This window comes from Vipera ursinii, assembly GCF_947247035.1.
Source record: "Vipera ursinii genome assembly, chromosome: 2".
NCBI lineage: Eukaryota > Metazoa > Chordata > Lepidosauria > Squamata > Viperidae > Vipera > Vipera ursinii.
In genome coordinates, this window is record NC_139513.1 from 144,547,285 (window position 1) to 144,572,219 (window position 24,935).

Genomic DNA, 24,935 nt, shown 5'->3' on the forward strand with positions numbered 1-24,935 from the left:
GCTCTTTCTTTACAGTCATGTACAAAACGGAAGGAAGATGACCTTTCTATAAAAGCAATTACCAGCTATTTTTCTCCATTGGGGAAAAATGTTGAGAGCGTATTGTCACTACCAAAGTCTAATAATATAATGGGTTATTTTAAAAAAACTATAAATGAGAATGTCGCTTCACCTCTATTAGAGCAGGAAAGCAAAGCAAACTCAGCCTCATTGGAAAATTCGTCAAGACCTCCATCAAAACTTAGGTGGAGAGGAAAACGGAATAACTTAAATAATAAATTAAAAACTGATAAAACACTTGAGCCTGAGCCTTTGGTAGAACTGAATAAGGATAATGATAAAGAGACAACCAACCCACTAGAAGAGAACTATAAGGCTAGTTTCACGAGCCACGATGTTGCGTTAAATAGCCTCACAAATGGGGAAGAGACATTAAACGTTTGCAGTGAAGGCTCTCTCAATACAGCTAGTTACAAGAATGAGAAAAGAAAAGCTAAAATACAAAGAAATATAGTAAAAAGCAATGAGAAAAAATTAAAAAGAAGGAACCCTAAAAATGAAATGGACTTGTTTGAAAATTCTACCACTGATACACAGGCAAAAGATTCAGGTAAAGAAACTAATAAACAAATTGCATCCGTCAGTGAATCAGAAAATAGAAAATTACTACTTACTCCGGATCCTGAGAGTAATGCACAGATGACACCACAGTTAAATGACAATACTGTCAACATATCATTTGAAGACTTCTTAAAAAGCCAAGGAGAAGACTTCGAACAGATTCCAAGGAAAGAGACATCTGATGATTTTGTGGCCTCTGATAAAGCAGACGTTTGTCAAGACGCTGAACATTTGCCTCTTAAGAAAGTGACCGTTCTTGCCCAAATTCATTCTGTCCCTCCCAAATCTCTCCGGTCTCAGAAAATTGCTTCTATTTTTGTAAACCCCAAAAGCAAAGCCAAAGTTAAAAAGAGTCCAGCTTCCTCAGAAATGGAGTATATTGAACAGGTGACTCAAAAAAGAAAGTCAAATGTGGTGATTGCAGAAGAAGAGTTAGAACTGGCAGTCTTAGAAAGTGCAGGTTCAGAGACTGTGAAGCTGAAATGCACTGCAGAAGAACGATACCAGTTTATGAAAGCTTTTAGACAGCCAGGAGCAGAGATAGTAAAAAATGGAGCTAAAAGGGGACCTAGTAGGCAGAGAGAAGTTGAAGAAAAATCATCAAGCCACAAACTAGAAGGCAAAGAATGTGAGGATCACTCTAACCAAAACACTCCAAATAATGCATTGATAGCTTCTAGTAGTAGCACTGCCCATGACATTACTGAAAAATGTGGTAGCACCAGAGTAAAAAATAAATCCAAAAAGCAGAAGGGCATAGTGGAAGCAGAAGAGAAGGATTTCAATATTAATGATAACCGGAACGATAATGCTTATGGTCCAATTAATAGGACAACACCCACTGAGAAAGAAAGAAAATTGTCTCAAAGTAAGGGATTGAGAAGACAATGTCGGCAAAAGAGAAGCCAGAGTACACCGGAAAAAGCCATGGTTTCACAGGCTGCTACTGAAAATCCACCAGATGCTCCCCCTCTTCAGACCTCTACTCCTAAAACAAACCGATCCTTTAAAAATGACTTGTATACAGCTGAAGTGATAACCGAGCCCTTTGATTCAAACAGTCCAATAAGGTAATGTTATTTTGACATATTTTAAGAATGAAAGTAATAATTGTTACAGAATTTTGTCTGGAAATAGGAACTTATCAGGGTTTTGTAGCATACTCAAGTTGTATTTTTTTTTTAAAAAAAAAGTTTAATATGGGGTGGGGTGTTTTTTTCTCTTGTTTATACAGGATGAAGTTCACCCGAATTAATAATTCAGACAGATTTACGCAGCAGAATGTAAAGGTATGACAAATCTGAATGAAAGTAACCCTTGAGGCATCATTGTAAAAATTAAGGTTAGATAGCTGGATTTAAAGTGTGAAAATGGATCTTCGAATGATGTATGGAAATTAAGCCTCTTAAGCCCATGAAAAATATAAACACAGGCCTATTTTCTCACTGCATGGAAGCTAGGGTTGCCATTCTTATGATCATGTAACTTAAATTTTGAATTACCTGCGTTATCTTGTGGTCAAATAATATATTTAGAGAATGAATGGGCAGAGTAATGAAAGCGAATTTGAGGCATTTGCTGATCTTGTTGCACTTAGAGATTTTGCAAATGAGTATACTGGCTCATACTGGCACCCTCAGTAGAATGCTCGGAAATTTGTGTACATATGTGCAGTGTACAGTACATATTTGTTATAACTGTAATTATTTTCCTGTTTTACACCATATTAGAGATCTACTTAATATGTGGCATTAATACAGTTCATTATATTCAAAGATCTCTTATGGGAAGGAAAAACACATGCTTTGGAAAGGGTGCATGTATTTCTGCTCACGGGTGTTAATTATTTTTCATGTTTCTGGTAGATGAATTCGACTTCTAGAAATATTTTCAAAGCAAAGAAATTGGTTGAGAAAGCAAAAGCTGTACAGCATAATCGAATATCAAGAACCGTGGAAGAAGGGTCCCATATATCTTTAAGACGCTCTTCTAGACAACGGGCTCTTGCTGAAAAGAAACATTTAGAAAAAATAGAAGTAAGTCTATTGAGATCACTGACGTATGTAATTTTGCTGTTGAAATTAAACAACATAAATATTTCTTTCCTGTTGAGTTTCAAGTAATAAACTTGCTTTGTTTGACATGTTTTGTTTTACATTCATTTAAAAGTTTAATTATAGCAAAACATGCAGTAGAAAGTTTTCAACCAACCCAAGTGTTTTCTAAGTTATAATAGGTATATTTGGACAGCACAATAACATGAAAACATGCCTTATTTTTACTTATTATTGTGTTACTGTAAATCTTGATACAATATATTATTTCAGTACAGTATTCTTGCATTCTTAATATTCTATTTAAGTATCTTAGAGTATTGAACATAGAGGAGAAGAAGAAAGAAAAAACTGGATATTCTATTAATATTAGTTACAAGTTTAGGACATTAATGTTACCAGCATTATGATTATTTAGCTTTCTGCAGTCGAAATTAACTATAACACTGGAAATGAGATGAAGGAAGAGCACATATTAAGATATTTGTTTTTTAAGAAAGGTTTCAGTTTTAAGCTTATTCTTGAATGCTCTTACTTGGTGGCTTCTTTCCTTAAGTGGCAGTTAGAAACCAGCAGTCCATTGTTTGTTTTGGACATACTGTGTCATCTGCAGGATACTTCTTTATTCCTCTTAACCAGAGGGCATCCCTTTCATTTACTGTAGATTTGTTATAGGGATAGCATTGCGTACAGTCACTCATGCGCTCGTGACTTCTCGTCTAGACTACTGTAATGCTCTCTACATGGGGCTGCCCTTGAGGTCCACCCGGAGACTTCAACTAGTGCAGAATGCAGCCGCGCGAGTTGTCTTGGGGGTTTCCCGATACTCCCATGTTACACCTTTGCTCTGCAAGCTGCATTGGCTACCGGTTGCTCTCCGGGTGAGGTTCAAGGTGTTAGTGTTGACTTACAAAGCCCTTCATGGCATGGGTCCGGATTACCTACGGCAACACCTGCGGCCGGCGTCAACTTCCCTCGGTCCAGTGCGCTCCCACAGAGAGGGCCTCCTCAGGGTGCCACAGATCAAAGAATGCCGATTGGTGGCCCCCAGGGGGAGAGCGTTCTCTGTGGGCGTGCCAGACCTCTGGAACCGCTTACCGGTTGAGCTCCGGATGTCCCCCGACCTTCGCTCCTTCCGGTGCGATCTCAAAACCTTCTTTTTCGAACACGCTGGCCTGGTCTAACGGGATGGGGTTGGGTTTTTATAAATAGTTTTAATTTTAATATGTATTAATTATTATGGGCATAATGGTTTAATTGCTTTTTAATTTTTGTATTCTGTTTTTATTATGTATTGCCCTGTTCACCGCCCTGAGTCCTTCGGGAGAAGGGCGGTATACAAATAAAATTATTAAATTATTAAAAATTATTAAATAGCATCTATTAGTTATGCCTAGAACTGATTGAAGAGGACATGATAAAAACTGAGCCACATTAAGGAATATGTTCATGATAAACCATGCTTCTAATGGTTTGCCACATTTATATATGCCATGGTGGCGCAGTGGTTAGAATGCAGTATTGCAGGCTAACTTTGGTCACTGCCAGAAGTTTGATCCTGGCGGCGGCTGAAGATTACTCAGCCTCCCATCCTTCTGAAGTCAGTAAAATGTGCCAGATTGTTGGGGGATAATATGCTGACTCTGTAAACCTCTTAGAAACGGCTGTAAAGCACTGTGGAGAGATTGATTGCCCATGAAGCTATAATGTGCCCTGAGTTCCATGGGCATACTAACATTGCATGAAATATAAAAGGATATTAATTTACAAGAGAATCTACGCATTAAATGTTAGGAAATTTCCACAAATTATTGGGGGGGGGGAAGGGAGCAAGATGATGAAGTATGCACCCACACATCACCAACAGGCAATCAAAGATTCCTCCAGTCTTTTTGTGGTGGCGAAGATGCAACGTATTTTCATATATGGTGGACCTGCAAAAAGGTTAAGGCTTTTTGGATAAAAATTTGGTGGAATATGCAGAAGATCTTTAAGCAAAGGATAAAGTTTTGTCCGCAATTGTTTTTGCTGGGCATAATTACAGATGCTACTGTTGTGGACATTAAGTTGATGTTGAACTTAATTACAGCAGCAAGACTTTTAATAGGTCAATATTGGAAAAAGGAGGAACTGCCGACTATAGAAGAATGGACTCTAAAGGTTTCTGACCTGGCAGAAATGGCAAAGATTTCGGCTTACTTGAAAGATCATTCGCAAGAACGTTATATTATGGAGTGGAAAAAGTGGATTGATTATATCCAGAACAAATATGGGACTAAAAAGTTTCATTTAGCATTTGAATAAGTTTCCTTTCCTTTTTTTCTTTTTTTTTCTTTTTATATGTAATATTAGTATTGCTTGTAGTCATTTTATATGAGCTAGAGGGCGATAGAATTAATAGTTTATTGTTAGCATATGGATGTTTATGATTGTTCTTTGTTTTTATACCTTGTACTTAGCTCTGGGAAGTCGGGAGGGGGGGAGGGGGGAATGGGGGGAGGGATAGGGAGGGTTAGGTAGGGGTGGGGGGAGGGGGGGATTGTTAAAGATAAAATGTACTGTAAAACTTTTCAATAAAAAAAAGATTCCTCCAGTCTTTTGAATAGCAATATTAATTTCTTAATATTTGTTTTTATGCAGAACTTGGAGGCTCTGGATTCAGGCACATGGAGTCTTACCACTGTTTCAGATTACACAGAAAATCCCAAAAAACTCCAAAGTGTAAACGATGTATTGGGGAAAAAGACCAAATTTGTGAAGGCAACTAAGAAGCCAAATGGTAATCAGTGCTACTTATTTACAATATGTTAAATGGCTACAGTAGAAACAAAGCGAGATCTGTGATCATAAATCCTGTCTCTTTATAATCGTGTAAATAACAGCCATAAATTTGCTGGCTGGGATAGGAACAACCATGAAGGGCAAAATTATTCCCCCAATAATTTGGATATGCAGTGTTTCGTCAAGTTAGCTTGATCCACTGGAAGCTAATACTTAATAAATGACTTTTTTATCCCTAATATTTATCACATGAGAAGTTGTCAAAAATTGTAAGGGGAAATATATAAAGGCAGTAGTGAACAAGAATATTTTAAATTCTGCACTATAAAATAAAGATAATGAAGAGTGAGAGATACACTGTGAGAATGTCTGCCTATAACTGTTTGTTTCCTAGATCTGTAGAAACAATCTAGCCATGTCTGATTACCTAGAGCAGGGGTCTCCAACCTTTCCAGCTTTGTGGACTGTTGGGGCAAGCGGCACGCCCACCGCTCACACAAATGGAGCTTCCCGCACAAGCGTGAGTGCCCACCACTCGTGCAAATGGAGCTACGTTTGCTCGTATGTTCGGCTGCCACTTGTGCAGCCCGGTTCCGAGAGGTCCGGGGCCTAGGAGTTGGAGACCCCTGACCTAAAGTCTATGTACCTAATACATTAAGGAGACATAACATTGTATGCTTAAAGTAAACATTTGAAATATATAGGTCAGACATGTCAAACACAAGGTCTGGGGGCCGGATCCGGCCCATGAAGTGGTTTCATGTGGCCCGCGAAGCCATCCTGGAAACAGTGAGGGAACGGCCCCCACTGCCTTGGCCCTGGCCCAGAGACCCTCCTTCTGCCAGAGACCCTCAGATCTGTCCCACTCCTGCCCAGGCCCCCATAGGCACCCTTGATGCGAACGATGTAGAGCTGGCCACGCCCACCCAGTAGGCCATGCCCACCCTGGCCATACCCACCCGGCCCCCTGAGGGCAACCGCAATGCTGATGCGGCCCTCAATAAAATTGAGTTTGACACCCCTGATATAGGTAGTCCTTGCTTAATTACTGTAATTGGGTCCAGAATTTACCCCGCTAAGTGAAGCAGGCGTTAGGCTAAACTGCACTGTACCACTGATCAAGAGCAGTTCCAGTAGTCTCAGTTGCTGTCCTTAGATGAGGACCTCACTCTTCTCCTGTCCTAAACGAATTGCCAGTTCCTTCCTACTGCCTCCTCTCCAGTCAGGCCTGGTGAGCTCTCTTCAGTGAATGAGGCTCTGCCACTCATTTACCTCATCCCCATCTCTGCAGGCCTTTTGGCTGCCTTGCACTCGGCTGCCCCTGCCAACCCTCATCATCCCTCAATTGACAGTTGCCATCTTCTTTCTCCTGCTACTGATCAGGTGTTGTGAGGCCTTGTGGAAGTGTCACGAGGCATCACAAAGAACAAGTAGCTGCCTTGGCCTGGCGTGCCTTGTCAGAAGACAGTGAAGGTCAGCTGGAGGGATGGGGTGGCAGAGAGCTGGATAGCCAAAAGGGCAGAGATATGGCAAAAACAGGTTGGGTGCAACTGGAGGACATTCCTCAGTCATAAATACAGGTCAGTTGCCAAGCACTCAAATTTTGATCACATGACTTAGGGCAGGGGTAGGCAACCTCGGCTCTTTTATGACTCGTGGACTTCAACTCCCAGCATTCTGGGAGTTGAAGTCCACGAGTCATAAAAGAGCCGAGGTTGCCTACCCCTGACTTAGGGTGCTACAATGGTCATAGCTTCAAGGGCCTGTCATAACTGTCATGTCTCCAGTGCCGCCATAACTTTGAACAGTCACTGAACAAAAGGATGTTTTTTAAGCAGAGGCTGCCTGAGGTATCCAAATAATGCCACGTGCAAAATATTATAAATAATGTCACGGGTGCCAGGATTTCTGCAGCAGCTTTAGATGGCACCTGTAGAGCTACAGAATTACTATTTTTTTAATTGTAGAATTCACAAGAACTCCAAGCCTCAGGAAATTTCACCAGTGCCGCATCAGAATGTGTAAGGTTACTGTGCAAGACCACAGGGCATCACAGCTGAGATCACCAAAATCTTACAAAATCTGGGCCATATTTAGAAAGAGAAAAATTAGAGGAGCCCTTGTCATTGTGTAAGATTGTGTAATAGTGCCTGGAAAGATTCATAAAAATAAAGAGATTTTTTTATTTCTCTTATTACATTGTTTCATTACTAGATTAAGATTAAAGTATTGCCTATACATAATTTAATACTAATTTAATAATATGTTTTCTTTAAAGGGAAGGAGAAAATGTCTTTGGCAATTAGGAAAAAACATAAAAAATCTACAGATGAAGCAATTATTTTTGTCAAATCCAGGTCAGTCCATTATAGCTACACGGAGTAATGATATAAGTACTTATAACTAAATTGAAAATTGTCACTAGAATTTGTTTGTCTAGCCAGATGCCTCTTGATTCAAAAATGTGTAGCTTCAGTTAGTGCTCAGAAAGACATTTGATAGAGGCATGTTTGTATATCATGTTTAATTTGGAAAAAGGATGTGTTATGTATGTATGTATGTATACACTGATGGTGTTGCCTAGTTGGGTAATGAAACATCTGCAAGCCAACAACCAAGTTCAGACAGTACAAAGAACTCCATGGTTCAACCCCAAATTACATATATTCTCTTCTATTGGTATATCTGTAATTCTTTCATCATCCAGAGGTCCTTAATAAACCAAGATGACCCTTGGGAGCAACTATTACTGAGATGCCATTCAGGCAATCTTATTCAATATCTTTGTGGTCTGTATATTAAAGAATGGAATAAGGTGCATAATGAATTGCCCACCCCCATTCACCTATGAATGCCCTAAAAGACCTGTAAGCCCATGGCCTCTATCTGAATTGATCTCCCATTCTTGCAGAAGACAGGTATATCAACAAACTGCAAATTGCCCAGAAAATGATCTGACTGTAACAACGGACTGACAGCAGTGTCCTCTTATCTTTGAATAATGATCCCTCTATTTCAAGATGCATCTTTTTTTAATATGCAATTGCCAAAAGTGTATTAAGATTTAGAACAGCAGTCCCTAACTTTTCCGGCTCTGCGAATTGGTGGTGGTGGTGGTGGGTGGGGAGAGCTTCACGCACTTGCCCGCCGCTTTGCCCAGCCTGGTTCCCAAGGAGCCACGGCCCGGCATCGGGCTGTGGACCAGGGATTGAGGACCTCTGAAATAGAACAGAGGCCACCCCATGGAAGTTATGCAACCCTGAGCTTACCCATATTCTGCACCCAAGGCATGGCGGTTGAAGTCTCCCAGCTCTAGAATCCCACAAGTCTCCAAATACCAGTCCCAATAGAGTATTTCAGGAAGAACTGGTGTCAGGCAGCAGGCTGGTCAAAATAACGGAATAATAATAATAGAATAGCAGAATTGGAAGGGACCTTGGAAGTCTTCTAGTCGAACCCCTCTGCTCAAGCTGGAGACACTACTAAACCATTCCAGCCAAGTGCAGATGCTGGAGACAGCTGTAATGCCGGAGCATTCATAAGTAGCTGAAATGTGAACCCATGACTGGGGGACCACCCATCATGACTTCAGTCATATCCTTTGGGGAGACCGTTATAACTTTGAACGTTTGCTAAGGGAGCAAGTATAACTTGAGGACTAGCTACGGTCTAACTTGGCCTCAATGTTTGCCTTTCAAACAGGGAACATTTGAAACTCCCTTTTAGTTATGCATTGCCGGGGGAGGTCATTTTTGTTTTCAACCCCCCCTTTTTTTTAACAGATCTTAATACTCTTAGTAAGCTTCTTCAGATCTTCTTAAAAAAGTATTGCTGTATCCAGTTGCTCTGTACTGAAGCTTAGTTATTTTTGGTTGTGATTTTCCTTAGTGAAGATGAGTCTGAAAACTCGCAAGATCACACGGAGTTCAAAGCAAAGCGTGACTTTTTAATGAGCGGTTTGCCAGAATCGTTAAAGAAACAGATTGCAAAAAAAGCAGCGGCATTGGAAGCATCTTCTGCAGCTAATTCCTGTTTTCAAAAAGTGATCCATGTTCAGCAGAAGGACGACAGTGAGTGCTGACCTTTTTTCAAGTTCCTTTAATGAATATAAAGTTATTGAACGTTTTCACTTTAAAGGGAGTTTATTGGCACATTTAATACTGGATGCCTGGACTGAGAGTACAGCGAAACCTTATTTCAGCAGACTATTTAAGAGGAAGTGGCTTCATTGACTACTAAATATCTGCTATAGTATATCATGGGGATTTGTGAAATGATGGTATTTTACAAATTATATAAGCAGCTATGGAAGGCATAAAATTATTATACATTGAAATGCCTTATCTAAACTACAGTACTGTACTTCGCATTCAGCTCTGTTAGCACTGATGCTGCTACCTAGTTTGGTTATGAAACATCTGCAAGAAAACCGCCAAGCTTAGAGAACACTAAAGGTCCCTCAGAAAATATAATGTACTGTGTCTAAGATCCACTTAATACATATTTGATAAAGCCAGATCTGATTGTAATTGCTTTTTGGTTGGGAGAGAATTGGAGAAATAAAGAAAACTAAGATCCACTTGTTTCATATGAGAAGATAATAGGAATCAAAGTAAACAGTGTAATTTTTTTTCTCCGTGCTTCCTCTGTAGCTGTATTACTGATCTTATAAGATTTATTTTTAAGAAACCCATTGTTGGCTGCCCACTTACACAGGTACAACTTAGTACAACTTCATACTTAGTACAGGTAGTGCCCGACTTACAACTGTTCGTTTAGTGAGGGTTCAAAGTTACAAGGGCACTGAAAAAAAGTGACATGACCGTTTTTCACACTTATATCCGTTGCAGCTTCCCCATGGTCATGTGATCAAAATTCGGAAGCTTGGCAACTGGTTCCTATTTATGACGGTTGCTGTGTCCCCGGGGTTATGTGATCCCTTTTTTTGACCTTCCAAAAAGCAAAGCTAATGGGGAAGCCAGATTCACTTAACAACTGTGTTATTAACTTAACAACTGCAGTGACTGACTTAACAACTGGTGGCAAGAAAGGTCGTAAAATGGGGCAAAACTCACTTCACAATTGTCTCGCAGAAAAATTGGGGTCATAAGTCAAGGATTGCCTGTATTGTGCACTCCCAGATGACCTACATTTGTATTTCTAGTCTCTTCTTTGTCTATCTCTCCTTAATATTTCCAGAAACACAAAATAGCCACATCGTCAAATGTTTTTATTTGATGAAGTGGCTATTTTGTGTTTGTGGAAGTATTTTGCATCAGAATCTTAGTACTTTTGAGGAATAAGAGACCAGATATTAAGGAAAGATAGCCAGAGAAGAGACTAGAAATATAAATGTAGGTCACATAGGAGTGCAGACTAATAAGTGTGTAGTAATGTTGCATCTGTGTTAGTGGGCAGGCCAGCCAATGAGTTTTCGCTTAGAGAACTTAACAGTCAGGTGTTTATTCTACGTTTAAGTTCAGTTCATTAGAGTAAGTTTCTCTGTGCAATACTGATTTCTGATGTACTGTGTCTGGCATTCTCCCAAGACACTTGTTAATTACCAACATGTGTGTGGCAGATAAATGAATATTGTCCCATCATTTGATTCTCCTATAATTTCTATTCAAGAATCTCTTTCTAAAAGTTGTTAACTCTGTTTTTATTCTTTCGTAGGATGCTTGATGTGGAGATTGGCACCCCTTTCTTGTTCCTTCTTAACTAAACTTAAGGATGTGAATTCTGAAGTAACCGATGTTGCAAAACTTACTCTTTCACTGGGTGAACTCTCAGTTTTAACTATACAATCTAATAGCAATGATTCTGCAGTTGTGGCGGTTAGTATTTTACAAACATTCTTAACGACCATTTTGAGTAAACATTGTGACATCTTAACAAAAAATAGAGAACTAGAATTCCCACTGTTGTTTGCAAATAACATGCTAGTGCAGCTGCCTGATTGCTCCTGCTTAGTTTCTTGCAGTGGCGAGAACAGTTTTCATAGCTATAGGAATTCAGCAAAAAAGTTCAATGACTTTTGATTTGCCTTTTCTTTATAAGGCAGGAATTATAAGCTAAGTTAGTCGCTGTCATTAGGTTCTTACTTGGTATAAATTGTTGTGGATTTTACATTTTAGAAATGTCTTACTAGTGTCTGGGGCAGTTTTGGTAGCATTATATACATGATTTTACTGATCTAAGAACAATATTATATGGAATGGTATAACAATATTAATTTAAGGTAAGATAACCTTTATTGTCACGTACACATAATGGCACACATTAAAATGACATTCCAATGCCCCATTCTCGAAAGAAGAAATGCCACTTATTGAACAATGTTACCATCCCAAGGCTAACAGCAATAATTTAATAATAGCAGCAGCACCAAAAATTACATTTCTATGTTACTTAACTCTTAGTGACTGTTGGACAGCTTACAATTGCTGAAACATTTAAAAACGAAGAACAATATAACAAAGACAAATACAGCATAAGACCAAAGATAGCAAAAGAAAATAGGGAGGGAGGGAGGGAGGAAGGAAGGAAGGAAGGAAGGAAGGAAGGAAGGAAGGAAGGAAGGAAGGAAGGAAGGAAGGAAGGAAGGAAAAGATCAGTCATTCCTCTCCAAAGGATTACATTTAATCAAGAATGATAGATCAAAATTCACAGGAATCATGATAATGCATATGTATGAATAATGCATGTGAACAAATTTTATGCGACAATTTTAATGATTGAAGTGAATTTTATTACATCATATTTTTAACTGCATAGTTTCTAGAGAATATTGTGTCCTTATCAAACAATTGTTAATTACCAGAAATATTCAGTATGCAAACGGCATGTGTTTTCTTTTATTTGCAGCCATCTGGGTGGCGACCAGTGTTTTCCCAAATGCAGAGGGATCTTTTGTTGGAAGAGATTCAATCTTCCAACACTCAGTTACCGGTGAAACTATTTTTTGATCTACTTTTGAAAAAACAAACTCCTCCTGAAAATAATAAACAAGGTTAGCAGCATGTGCAGTTGTTGTTGTTAGCTGCGAAGTCGTGTCTGACCCATCGCGACCCCATGGACAACGTTCCTCCAGGCCTTCCTGTCCTCTACCATCTTCTGGAGTCCATTTAGGCTCACCCCTACTGCTTCAGTGACTCCATCGAGTCACCTCATTCTCTGTCGTCCCCTTCTTCTCTTGCCCTCAATCTTTCCCAGATGTGCAATTAAAATTATTGTTTAGGTATACGTAGCAAATGAACAGATTTAATTGAGGGAAATGTATTTTCTAGAAAAATAGATACTAGTCCGTCCTAGAGGATTGACCTACCGTATTTTTCGGACCATAAGACGCACTTTTCCCCCCCAAAAGTGGGGGGGAAACGAGGGTGCATCTTATGGTCCGAAGGTGATCCGTATGGCCAGCCCCAACCTCCGCAAGTGGAAAGCAAGGGAGATTGCCAGGAGCACGAATCGGCACGTGCTGAGAAACGCCGATCTCGCACTCCTGCAATATCCCTTGCTCGGTTTCAACTTCCCTTGCTACAAGAGAAAGCAGGCTGAAACGTAGCGGGGGAGATTGCCAGGAACGTGAATCGGCCGATCTCGCGCTGCTGTAATCTCCCTCGCTCGCTTTCAGCCTGCTTTCTCTTGTAGCAAGGGAAGCTGAAACGGAGTGAGGGAGATTGCAAGAGCGCGAGATCGGCCGGTTCGCGTTTCTGGCAATCTCCCTTGCTCCGTTTCAGCTTGATTTCTGCAAGAGAAAGCCGGGCTGCAGGGCCGCCTCCGCGGGTACTGCTCTAACGCGGAGAGGGAAGGACAAAGAGGGAGGGAAGGAAGAAAAGGAAGGGACAATGGGAGAGGGAGGGAGAAGGAGAAAGAAATAGGGAGGGAGAGAAAGGGAGAGAGAGAGGAGAAAGAAGGAGAGAAATAGGGAGAGAGAAGGAGAAAGAAATAGGGAGGGAGAGAAAGGGAGAGAGAGAGGAGAAAGGGAGAGAAATAGAGGGGGGGAGAAAGAAAGAGGGAGAGAAAGAAAGGGAGAGAGAAAGAGGGAGAGAGAGACTACAATTAGTGCAGGTTCGAGTCCCACCAGGCTCAAGGTTGACTCAGCCTTCCATCCTTCCGAGGTAGGTAAAATGAGGACCCAGATTGTTGGGGGCAATAAGCTGACTTTGCAATAATGCCGCTGGGGGGGGGGGCGAAAGCCCTAATAAGCAGGCATATACATAGAATGAAGGCTATTGCTAAGCACATTGATTTGTGCTTTAGATTGTAAGCCGCCCTGAGTCTTCGGAGAAGGGCAGGATATAAATGGGATTAAAAAAAAATAGAGAGAGAAAGAGGGAGAAATAGAGGGAAAGAGAAAAATAGAGAGGGAGAGAAAGGGAGAGAGAGGAGAGAGAAAGAAAGGGAGGGGGAGAGAGGGAGAGAAAGAGAAGGAGAGAGAGAAATTAAATTAGTAACATGATTGTTAAGTGAATCTGGTTTCCCCACTAACTTTGCTTGTCAGAAGGTTGCAAAAGGCAATCACATGACCCTGGAACAATGTGACCATCATAAATATGAATTGATTGCCAAGCATCCGAAGTCATAAGTCACTTTTTTTCAGTGCTGTCGTAACTTTGAACAGTCACTAAGTGAATCGTAAGTCGAGGACTACCTGTACTTTATCATTTTTTTTCGTTTTTTTTGGGGGGGGGTCATGTTTTTGACACCTTGCTGGGCGACTGGTGGTACTTGGACATTGCCTTGTCCTAAAAGTGGTACAATGGATGAAAAGGTTGAAAAGCCCTGTTTTAGTATACCGGTACTATTTGGTTCAGAATATTTTTTTTCTTGTTTTCCTGCTCTAAAAACTGGGTGCGTCTTATGGTCCGAAAAATACGGTAATTCTGAGTAGGTTCTGTTTGAGAGCACAAGTAGCTGAAAGAGAACTTTACAATACTTAAGATGAGAGTCCTAATGCCTTTTGGGTATATTAAATAATTGATGCTAGAAAAGCAAAAGGATATAACATCTTGCTTTCCCCCCCCCCTCCCTATAACCAGTAAATAAATGTGAATCCATTAATTCTGAAACAATCGCAGCTGAAGTTCAGAAAGAAGGTAAAAGGAAACGAAAAAGTGAAGATCGCAAATACAAAAGGAAGAACCAGAAGGAAAAACCAGAGCCCGAATTATCAAAAAGCCCTTCCCAGATACCATGTGCGAAACTGACCGGTGCAGAAAATAGCCTCCTAATAGATACGGCTAAGGTGAAAAATCCTGAGATCGAAACAACAGAAGATTCTCAGTCTGGATCAAAACTCACCAATCTTTCTGGTAACTGGCTTTACTCTGAATGCTTTAGAAAATACGTGTGGTAATCATAAAGCTAGAACTTATTTATTTTTAGCAAGGAATATACTACAAGTAGTCCTTGACTTAGGACCATAATTGAGTCCAATTTTCCATTGCTGAACAAGACAGTTGTGAAGTGAATTTTGCCCCACTTTATGACCTTTCTTGCCACAGCGGTTAAGTGAATCGCTGCAGTTGTTAAGTTAGTAGCTTGGTTGTTAAGTAAATCTGGCTTCCCTTGTTGACTTTGCTTGTCAGAAAGTTGGAAAAGGTGATCACGTGACCCCAGGGGCATTGCAACCGTCATAGGTACATGCCAGTTGCCAGACAGCCAAATTTTGATCACATGACTGTGGGAATGCTGCAGTGGTCATAGTGTGAAAAATGGTCCTAAGTCACGTTGTTCAGTGCCGTAATTTTGAATGGTCCCTAAGGACTACCTGTATGGAAAGCATCACTTTAAAACAGATTGACGAGACATAAATTGGGTAATGCACTGCCTGCATCAGAGAATCGTAATGGGAAAGTATATAATGAACCTCAGACTAGGAGGATTCCAGATATTCCTTCTGCTTCAGCAATATAATGTTGCTTCCATGTTGCTGCTATTTTAATTATTTTATTTAGTTATAAATCTTAAGCGATTTTAAACTGTGGTGTCTCAGTGAATCTGTCCTTTCAATAATTTATGGATTTTGATGAATCCATCTTGTCCTTCTCTCTGAAAACCTCTTGTTAATTTTCATTATTTCTTATTGAAAGAAGCAAATTGCTGTCTCTATCACGAACTTGGTTTGTTTAAAGCGATAACTAAAATTGACTGCAGCTTTGGATTCAGATACTAAACTTTGATTAACTGAAGACAGAATGAAACGTCAAGCGGTATCGCTTGGGGTAATGTCGGAACGCAGTGTGCTCGTTAGAGCAACAATACATTAACTTTAATGAAACCTTTATTTGGCCTGAATAACTGCTAGGTTTTGACGTAATAAATGCACGAGATACCTTAATAAAACGAATAACTTTTATTTTCCCGCCTACAGATTTTGCGAGTGAAGATATGCTTTGGACAGAAAAATACCAGCCACAAAACTCCAGTGAACTTATAGGGAACACCGAAGCAATTAAAAAGCTGCAGAGGTCAGAAACTATTTAAAATAAAAATAAATGATTGTCAGCTCTTCGAGGTAGTCCGGACAAGAAACCAATACCATGAATACAAACGCTACCTTTCCATAACAGACTCTTGCCAGGTCTGAAAGCCCATGTCTCCCCACTTGCCTTTTTTTTTTCAGGGGAGGGTCCCTCCTGAGAGATTTAGCAGTCTTCCATTCCTCCCGGTGACAGATGTTGCTATTCAGAGCATTGTCCTGGCTACTGTTCTTTCTCCTGCCTCAAGGATATTCCCCCAAACGATTACAATTGTTTTTGCATCTGGTTCTCTCACTGTATCATCTATCTGCCAGTATCTAGCTATCGATATCCATCCATTCAGACAGACAGACACATTCAGTCTTTTAGAAACATGGAGGATTCGACATAAGAATGTATTGCTGCCGATGACAATGTGGCATTCTCTTTATTTTTAGGTGGCTGTGTGAATGGAAAAGAAAAGCCGATTGGGAAGAAAAGAGAACACAAAAAGAAAAGAAGAATGGCAGCAGAGATGGTATATTGGAATCTTTCCTCGTTCTTTAAAATAAAATGTATCGGGCTTACCTATAGTTGTTAACGTGAGCTACATCGAGAGCCCAGTAGGGGGGGTGATACGTTTTGTGTAAAATATTAATGTTTAATTTGATCTTTGATCTTTTGTTTTTCTCATGGATTGCCAGGACATGCATTTTGAAATGAATACGGATAAGGAATCCAAGAACTAAAAATTGGTCTAGGTCAGGGGTTGACAACCTTGAACACTCAAAGAGCCACTTGGACCCATTTCCCAGAGGGGGGAAAAAGGGGTGGGGAGCTTGATTGAAGAGTTTAATTAAAAAGAAATAGAGGCTGCTGTGCATGAGTTCTCTCTCTCCCCCTCTCCCTCTCCCTCCCTTTCTCTTTCTCTCCCTCCCTCTCTCCCTCTCTCTGATCTTCTGCTCATCTGGCAAGCTGGCTTCATGCTGTTCTCCGACAAACTGACACACATTCTTATGGGGCTGGGTCTCCTGCCCTTGAGAGCTGCTGCTTTCTGCTGCTTCCTGTGGAGACGCAGCAAAGGCAGGAGCCCCGCCCAATAAGCTTGTCATCTTGTTGGAAAACAGCGTGAGGCCACTCTCTTTTTTTTTACACAGAGAGAGAGAGAGAAAGAGAGAGAGAAGCGCAAGTGCCTCTCTCTGTCTCTGTCTTTCTCTCTGCATATGGCGGAGGATGACTGGCAGCCGCTGAAAGATGACCGGAAGGCTGAAAGAGCCGCATGCGTCTCCAGAGCCGCGGGTTGCCAACCCGTGGTCTACTTGTACATGTTCCAGTTAAGGCTGCTTTTATTATCTGTGCCATTCTGTAACTGAACAGATTCCTTGGAGCATTTGGACTTCATAGATGACACATCAGTCAGCGATGAAGAGAACATTCTGTGCAACACCATGTTGCTCATTGGACCCCCGGGGATAGGGAAGACGGCAGCCGTCTACGCTTGTGCCCAGGAGCTTGGCTTCAAGGTTTGTCCTAGTGGTAAATAGTGCAGAGATGAGGTCGTTGTGTTATGAAGTCATCTGTTGTTTACAATTCCCTTGTAGATATTTGAGGTAAATGCTTCATGCCAACGCAGCGGAAGGCAGATTCTCTCACAATTAAAAGAAGCTACTCAGTCTCACCAGGTGAACAAACAAGGTGTCCATGTTCATAAGCCATGCTTCTTTAACCATTACAGCAGCACTAAGTCGCCAAGTAAGATATTTCTTCTTCTTTTGTACAGTCATTAAAAAAACAGGTGGAGCAATTACATTTGTTATTTGACATAAAGTAACTTTATTATAGCTGTATTTTTTACAGAGGGATAAGTTCAGTCTTACCTGATGAATTACCCTTTATCTCTGTTGCACTACACAATTTTATCAGCATCTAAAGAGCACTGCCTGAGCTTTCCTGGTAATCACAATGTCAGCACTCTGTGGTGACAGTAAGGGTGTTTCCTTTACCTCCTTGGGCTTGATCTATGTTGTGTCTATAGTAACGGTAATACCGCTGACGGGGATCATAAAATATCTTTCCCAACATCGTTTAGCTCAGTGTTTTTCAACCTTAACAAACTTTTTAAGAGGTATGGACATCTCTTATAGTTGCCATGGTTGAGAAACACTGATTTAGCCATTTGGTATTTCAAGATAATGGCAGAGGAGGATAGAGAATTTCTGGTTGTTGTTGTTGTTATTATTATTATTTATAAATAACTCAAAGCAATGAACATACCTAATACCCCTTCTTCCTCCTCTTATCCCCACAACAACAACCCCATGAGGCTCCTCTTATCCCCACAACAACAACAACCCCGTGAGGTGAAGTGAGAGAGAGGGACTGCCCCAAAATCACCCAGCGGGCTTTCATGCCTAAGGCGGGACTGGAACTCACAATCTCCTGGTTTTTATCCTGATGCCTTAACCCCCAGACCAAATTAACTCTGCTATCAACACATGTAGAGTTATGCTAAATATAATTAAACTGAGCAGAGAGCCAGTTTGGTGTGATGGTTACAGATACTAGTGTCAATAAGAAACCAGGAGACTCTTGAGTTCTAGTCCTGCTTTAAGGACGGAACCAACTGAGTGATTCTTAGCCCTAGGCAGGAGAGAAGGTACTGGCAAAATACCTCTGAAAATCTTGCCAAAAAAACCTGCAGGAAGTTGTCCAGGCAGTTGCCAGGAATTATCCCTGACTTAAAAGTACCATCTCCCTTCTCACTTCCCCCCCAACCCCAACCCCCAAAAACTAACAACAACATCCCTGAGTTACATTTAATTTTAGGTAAAGGTAAAGGTTCCCCCGCACATGCGTGCTAGTCGTTTCCGACTCTAGGGGCCGGTGCTCATCTCCGTTTCAAAGCCGAAGAGCCAGCGCTTGTCCGAGGACGTCTCCGTGGTCATGTGGCCGGCATGACTAGACGCCAAAGGCGCACGGAAGGCTGTTACCTTCCCACCGCAGTGGTCCCTATTTTTCTACTTGCATTTTTACGTGCTTTCGAACTGCTAGGTTGGCAGAAGCTGGGACGAGTAGCAGGCACTCTGTTACGCGGCACTCGGGATTCAACCCGCCAAACTGCTGACCTTCTGATCGACAAGCTCAGCATCCTAACGCACTGAGCCACCGCGTCCCTATTTCATTTAATTTTAACAGTAGTTAAAACTAATTCAGATGAGCTCCATGTACCTCTTACAATGTGGCCCTCAACATATTTCCCAAAGGCCAGATGCAAAGGCCTAATTTTGAGCTAAATTCCTTTGGAAAGTGCAGATTTACATTAAGGAAAAGAGTTGTTTTTCTAATACAAAAGCTAATGTTTTCCTGTTGTAAGTTTATGTATAAATTTGCTCTTATAGAAAAACAATCTCCCAGAAAAGAGTGGTCCCCAAGGAAGTTTCCAGTTTCTCCCAGAAAAGTTGGATTAAAGCAAGGCTTAATGCCCCAAACACTAGATAAATATTTTAACATAACTTCCAAACCGAAGAATCAAGAAGAAAAAATACAAAGGAGCAATAAAGGTAAGCTTTACCATATGATAAGATGCATTTATGCAAAATAACAGAGTTGGAAGGGACCTTGGAGGTCTTATAGACCAACCCTCTGCTCAAGCAGGAAACCCTGTAACATTTCAGACAAATGGTTGTCCAATCTGTTCTTTAAAAACCTGCAGTGTTGGAGCACCTACAATTTCTGGAGGCAAGTTGTTCCACTGATTAATTGTTCTGGAAATTTCTCCTTAGTTCTAGGTTGCTTCTCTCCTTGACTAGTTTCCATTCTGCTGCTTCTTGTCCTGCCTTCGGGCGCTTTGGAGAATAGCTTGACTCCCTCTTCTTTGTGGCAGCCCCCGAGATATTGGAACACTGCTATCATGTCAGCCCTAGTTCTTCTCTTCATTAAACTAGAAATAGAGTACTGAGAGTGCTTATTTATCTTGTAAAAATGGATTCCATGGTACAATTAGATGCAACGAGTGATCTGATAGCCGCTATAGATGTTGAAAACTTGTAGCATATGATCTTTGGGGATGAAGGAAATATGAGCTCTTTGTCTCATTTTTTTTTCATTTTAAACAAATCAAATCAGAAACGAAACTCATATTTGAAGCCTTGTAGATGTTGTGTATAATTCCATGTCAACCTAGTACGATAGACTTGCAGGGCTGGCGCGTTGTGCAGTAAGTTCACATGGTGCAATAAGATTGTGTGTTTGTTATTAGGATTCACTGGATTAGGGTGTTGTTGTTGTTTTGTCTTCACTGTGAGTTGGGTGCACGAAGGGAGGCTCAGCCAATCTCATTGTACACATGTTGTACTCTGAAAATAAAGGTTGATTTGATTTGATTGATTTGATAGAGGCAGCTGCACTTAAAAATCAGCCAGAAACTGTTCTACTTCTCTTAGGTTGGCAACATATCATATCTCAGGTGAAATTCCAATATTTTTTTTAACTCGATAGATTGTATACTACTGTGTCTGCCCCCTCCCTTTGATTGACCAATTCCATTTAATGGGATCCAGAAAGCAGGCTCTCTCTGTCACAGTGCCTGTCTTCTGGAATAATACTCCCCAGAGATTTATTTGATCATATCCCCATGATGTTCTGGAAATTATACTTTGGGTTAGTGTACTTGTAAAATGCTGATAGGTGTCTGGTCTGGATGCAAAGGTTTGTGGGGGTTTTTTGTACTGCTTTTCCATTTTTAATGGTAAGCCGCTCAGGGTCAGGCTGGAGTCAAGCTGGCAATGAAACTAATTAAATAAATACACATTTGTCTTGCCTTACGAGTTACATTTCCTGCTGTTGACCTTGTAGGAGGTGCAACGTGCCAAATATCCCTGCTGCCAGTTATTTTCATCAGCTGCTGTATGTTGTCAGTTTCTCTACAGGTAGTCCTAAAACATACAACCCACAACTGAGCCCTAAATTTCTGGTGCTAAGTCAAACATATCTTAAGTGAGTTTTGTCCCATTTTACCACCTTTCTGTTCTGTACCAGCCTACTACCGGCCCTGCAGAAAAGGCAGGGACAACCCCTTTACAAAACGGCAAGAGGCTGGAACTAAGCCTGCCAAATTTATTGACATAAAACAGAGCAAAACAGAAACACGAACCATGAAAACAGGAGCTATTCAAACGGTTGCCTTCAGCAAACCAGCCCTCCCACACATTCCCCTTTTTAAACAGTTCAAGGCGTGGCTTCTCTCTGCCTCCTTCCGAGGTGCCCCATTGCCTTCCTCTGTTTACTCCTGATTGACTGCCTCCTGCGTCGGGCGTCTTTGAACAGGGCCAGCTGTGGGTCATCTTCATCCATGCTGTCAGGCTCACACAGCTGGGTCTGCGTCGTGACCAGATGGGAGGGGCCTGGCTGAGGGCTCTGCGGAGCCTCAAGGCTATCCTCCGCAAGCTCTCCAACACCCCCCTCTCCTCCTCCTCTGAATCGTCCGACCCAACTGCCGAACCCACAGGCTGACCCTGAATCACAACACTTTCTTGCCTCACAGTGGTTAAGTGAATAGTGTGCGTCTATTCAGTTAGTAACACAGTTGTTAAATGAATCTGGCTTCCCCATTGACTTTGCTTGTCAAAAGGAAAGAAAAAGTGATCACGTGACCCCTGGACATTGCCAACATCATAAATATGAGTCAATTGCCAAGTGGGTGAATTTTGATCAGGTGACCATGGGGATGCTGAATGGTCATAAGCGTGAAAAACGGTTGTAAGTCACTTTTTTCAGGCTGTTATGACTTCGAATGGCCACTAAATGAACTGTTCTAAGCCGAGGACTACTTCTATTTTATTTCCAGCTAATCTAACTATCCACAGTTGTATTACATGTCATTGTAAAATTAAGCTTTAAAAGCAGGGGATCTGTAATTTTGAGGAAATTTTACATCCCTGCGTTGCGTTACTTTTTTCCTTTCTGATACAAATCTGATTGTACTTTTTTCTTCACAGAAAACAGGAGAAGCTTAACTGAAAAAAAGACAGAGTTAAAATCAGGAAATAGGAGAAACAAGGAAGAAGAATCCAGTAATAAATGTGCAACTTCTCTTATTCTCTTTGAAGAGGTAACACTAAATGAAGATCCTATTCCTTCTGCTACTATCCAGAATAAAGGGAAAAGGACAAAATCTGTCTCCATTTTTTTAAAAAATGAATTAATTGCAAAACACATTTATATGGCTGCCCAATTCTCACATGGTGACATCGAGCGGCTTACAACATTTTTAATTATTAATATAATAATATAATTTTATATTTATTAGTTCAGAATGTAGATTCCCCTCAACTTTTGTTACTTCCAATAAATAGAATCTTAGTGATTCTAAATATTACGCTGCTTGATATATCACTGCACATTGCTTACTTTTCAGGTCCTATATTTAATTGAAAATACTATTTTTTTTACTCCCATATTTATAGTAGGTAGCTTCCTAATTTTTAAATCAACACAGATCCATAAAATCTTACATAAAAGTTAAGATAACTACAGGTAGTCCTCAACTTAAGACCACAACTGAGCCCAACATTTCCGTTGCTAAGTGAGACATTTAAGTGAATTTTACCCCCTTTTACGACCTTTCTTTCCCCTGTTGTTAAGTGAATCACTGCAGCTATTAAGTTGGTAACATGACCGTTAACTGAATCTGGCTTTCCCCACTGGCTTTGCTTATCTCAAGGTTACAAAAGGTGATCCCATGACCCCGGGACACTGCAACCGTCATAAATATGAGTCCGTTCCCAAGCATCTGAATTTTGATCACATGACCATGGGGATACTACAGCGTGAAAAATGGTCATGTCGCTTTTTTCAGTGGCATTGTAACTGAATGGTCACTAAATGAATTGTTGTAAGTCGAGGACCATATATATATATATATATATATATATATATATATATATATATATATATATATATATATATATATATATATAACAGTTAGAAACATGTTTCACTTTTTCTAGGTTGATATCATATTTGATGAAGATGTTGGATTCCTAAACGCAGTAAAGACCTTCATGAGCACGACCAAGAGACCTGTCATTCTAACCACCAATGGTAAGCAACTGTTATTTCTGTAATTCTGCAGCTGCATGGCTGCTTTAATCTTCCATTAAATATCCAGTTTGAAGGCTCTGTTCTAGAATTTAATTAAAACCATTGTTTGAAATCTTTTAACTTCAAGAGGACGGTTCCAAAAACGAGCTGCCTAGCTACTGTTTTGTGCATTGAAAGAATATTATGGTTCCTCAGGAAAACAAGTTTCCTTCTGTAGCATCATCAATAAATTTTGAGGCCTTGTGCATAAATTAAGTAATCGGCCGCGCGGGGTGACTATGGGTGCCAGAGCATAAACTTGTCCCCCTCCCATAGGAGTTTTCAGGGTCCCAAAATTAAATTTAAAAAATAACTATAACGTTTGCAAAATGCTATCTCATGTTATCCCACATGAGATGCTTTGAGTTTTTGGACAAGAGTGCCAGGATCCCATCGGATTGGATGATCTTTGCAGTTTTTGCCATTTATTTTGGGTTGTTTTTTTTTTGTTTAACTATTTTTATTTGGGCTCCAAGGACTCTGTGAAGAATAGATTTCTTTGAGGGTGTGCAGTTCCCTGGTGGTACTGATTACCAAGTATTTCCCCCTCAAGAATAGTACAAAATTTTGAGAGTGCGTTACTAGGTATAGTTCTAGGGGAATTATGTGTAACAAAACAGAAATTTCAATGTCCTTGAGGGCTAGTTCAGGAAAATAAGAAACAGTTTGCTGTATGGTAAATTGATTCTTCAATATTTTCCGAACCATTTTAACTTTTATCAGCAAACTAATTTCCTCCTCTATACTGTCAGTTTTCTTGTAGAGTCCCCTAAACAGTGTTGTAAAATCAATTTTCATTGATCTCTCTCTGGTTTCCTCGGGGAGAAAATGGGGGCTTCGTGGCTTTCTTTTTCCTTCTTGTGAATATTGAGTTAGTCATTGCTTGACATCAGCAATTGCGACTGGGATTTCTGTCCCTAAGCAATGTGGTCATAAAGTGATGGCAATCCTTGTTGCCAACATTAAGTAGGGATTGCAGGTAGTTAAGCAAGGACCTGTTTGCAACGTGCTGCTGGTTTTCAATAAGCAAAGTCAATGGGCAAGCCGGCAGGAGGTTGCAAGTTCCCAGTGCCTCACAAGCAGGCTGGCAGGTGGGTAAGTGTTGTGATTCCTTGCCAGCCAGTGGATCTGGCAGCTGAGTCTGAGGAATCAGATGAGGAGGAGGGGCCTAGAGTGACATTAGAGTCAGAGGAAGGCTCTGAGGAGCTCCAAAACTTACAGTCTGACAAAGAGCAGTGGGTGGAGCAGTGAGCTAATGCCTCCTTAAGTAACACCAGCTGCCTGCAATTAGTGCAGGTTCACATCCCACCAGGCTCAAGGTTGACTCAGCCTTCCATCCTTCCGAGGTAGGTAAAATGAGGACCCAGATTGTTGGGGGCAATAAGCTGACTTTGTAATAATGCCGCTTGGGGGGGGGGGGGGGCGAAAGCCCTAATAAGCAGGCATATACATAGAATGAAGGCTATTGCTAAGCACATTGATTTGTGCTTAGATTGTAAGCCGCCCTGAGTCTTCGGAGAAGGGCAGGATATAAATGGGATTTAAAAAAGAGAGAGAGAGAGCCTGGCCCCTCTACTCGTGCTCAGGCTGAGACACAGCTTTGCTGGGAGCCTGAGTTGGACAGTGATGAAGAACAGCTGGGAAAAATCCCGGATGCCCTAGCGCGCAGGCAAGAGAAGCGAGTAGGACAGAGGAATGCAATGAGGTGGCTCCAAAGGCAAAGGAGAAGACATTAGGAAGCCACGCCTTGGCTGAATTATAAAAGGGAAGCTGTGGGAGGTGCTGGTTGTCAAAGGCAACCGTTCGTGTTGGGGATGGAGTTTCTCTGGACTGTGTTTGTTTGCCTTGGACATTGACTCAGGTCTGTGAGAAT

At 40.9% G+C, this 24,935-nt stretch overlaps 1 protein-coding gene across 2 annotated transcripts in view; it reads left to right on the plus strand.

The window, feature by feature from the left end:
* The window catches only part of ATAD5 (ATPase family AAA domain containing 5), a 35,764-nt gene that overhangs the window by 1,614 nt on the left and 9,215 nt on the right, over positions 1-24,935 (plus strand). Inside the window, exons 2-17 of one of the 2 annotated variants that reach the window (XM_083352737.1) lie at positions 16-1,691; positions 1,856-1,910; positions 2,487-2,657; positions 5,316-5,454; positions 7,735-7,813; positions 9,345-9,526; positions 11,133-11,293; positions 12,324-12,468; positions 14,501-14,773; positions 15,835-15,931; positions 16,381-16,460; positions 17,300-17,445; positions 17,524-17,674; positions 19,321-19,482; positions 21,919-22,031; positions 22,930-23,023. In XM_083352737.1, coding sequence (XP_083208863.1) covers positions 16-1,691; positions 1,856-1,910; positions 2,487-2,657; positions 5,316-5,454; positions 7,735-7,813; positions 9,345-9,526; positions 11,133-11,293; positions 12,324-12,468; positions 14,501-14,773; positions 15,835-15,931; positions 16,381-16,460; positions 17,300-17,445; positions 17,524-17,674; positions 19,321-19,482; positions 21,919-22,031; positions 22,930-23,023 — 3,724 coding nt within the window. The remainder of the gene's footprint in view (positions 1-15; positions 1,692-1,855; positions 1,911-2,486; positions 2,658-5,315; positions 5,455-7,734; positions 7,814-9,344; positions 9,527-11,132; positions 11,294-12,323; positions 12,469-14,500; positions 14,774-15,834; positions 15,932-16,380; positions 16,461-17,299; positions 17,446-17,523; positions 17,675-19,320; positions 19,483-21,918; positions 22,032-22,929; positions 23,024-24,935) is intronic. The other variant, XM_083352738.1, reaches the window with a different exon arrangement.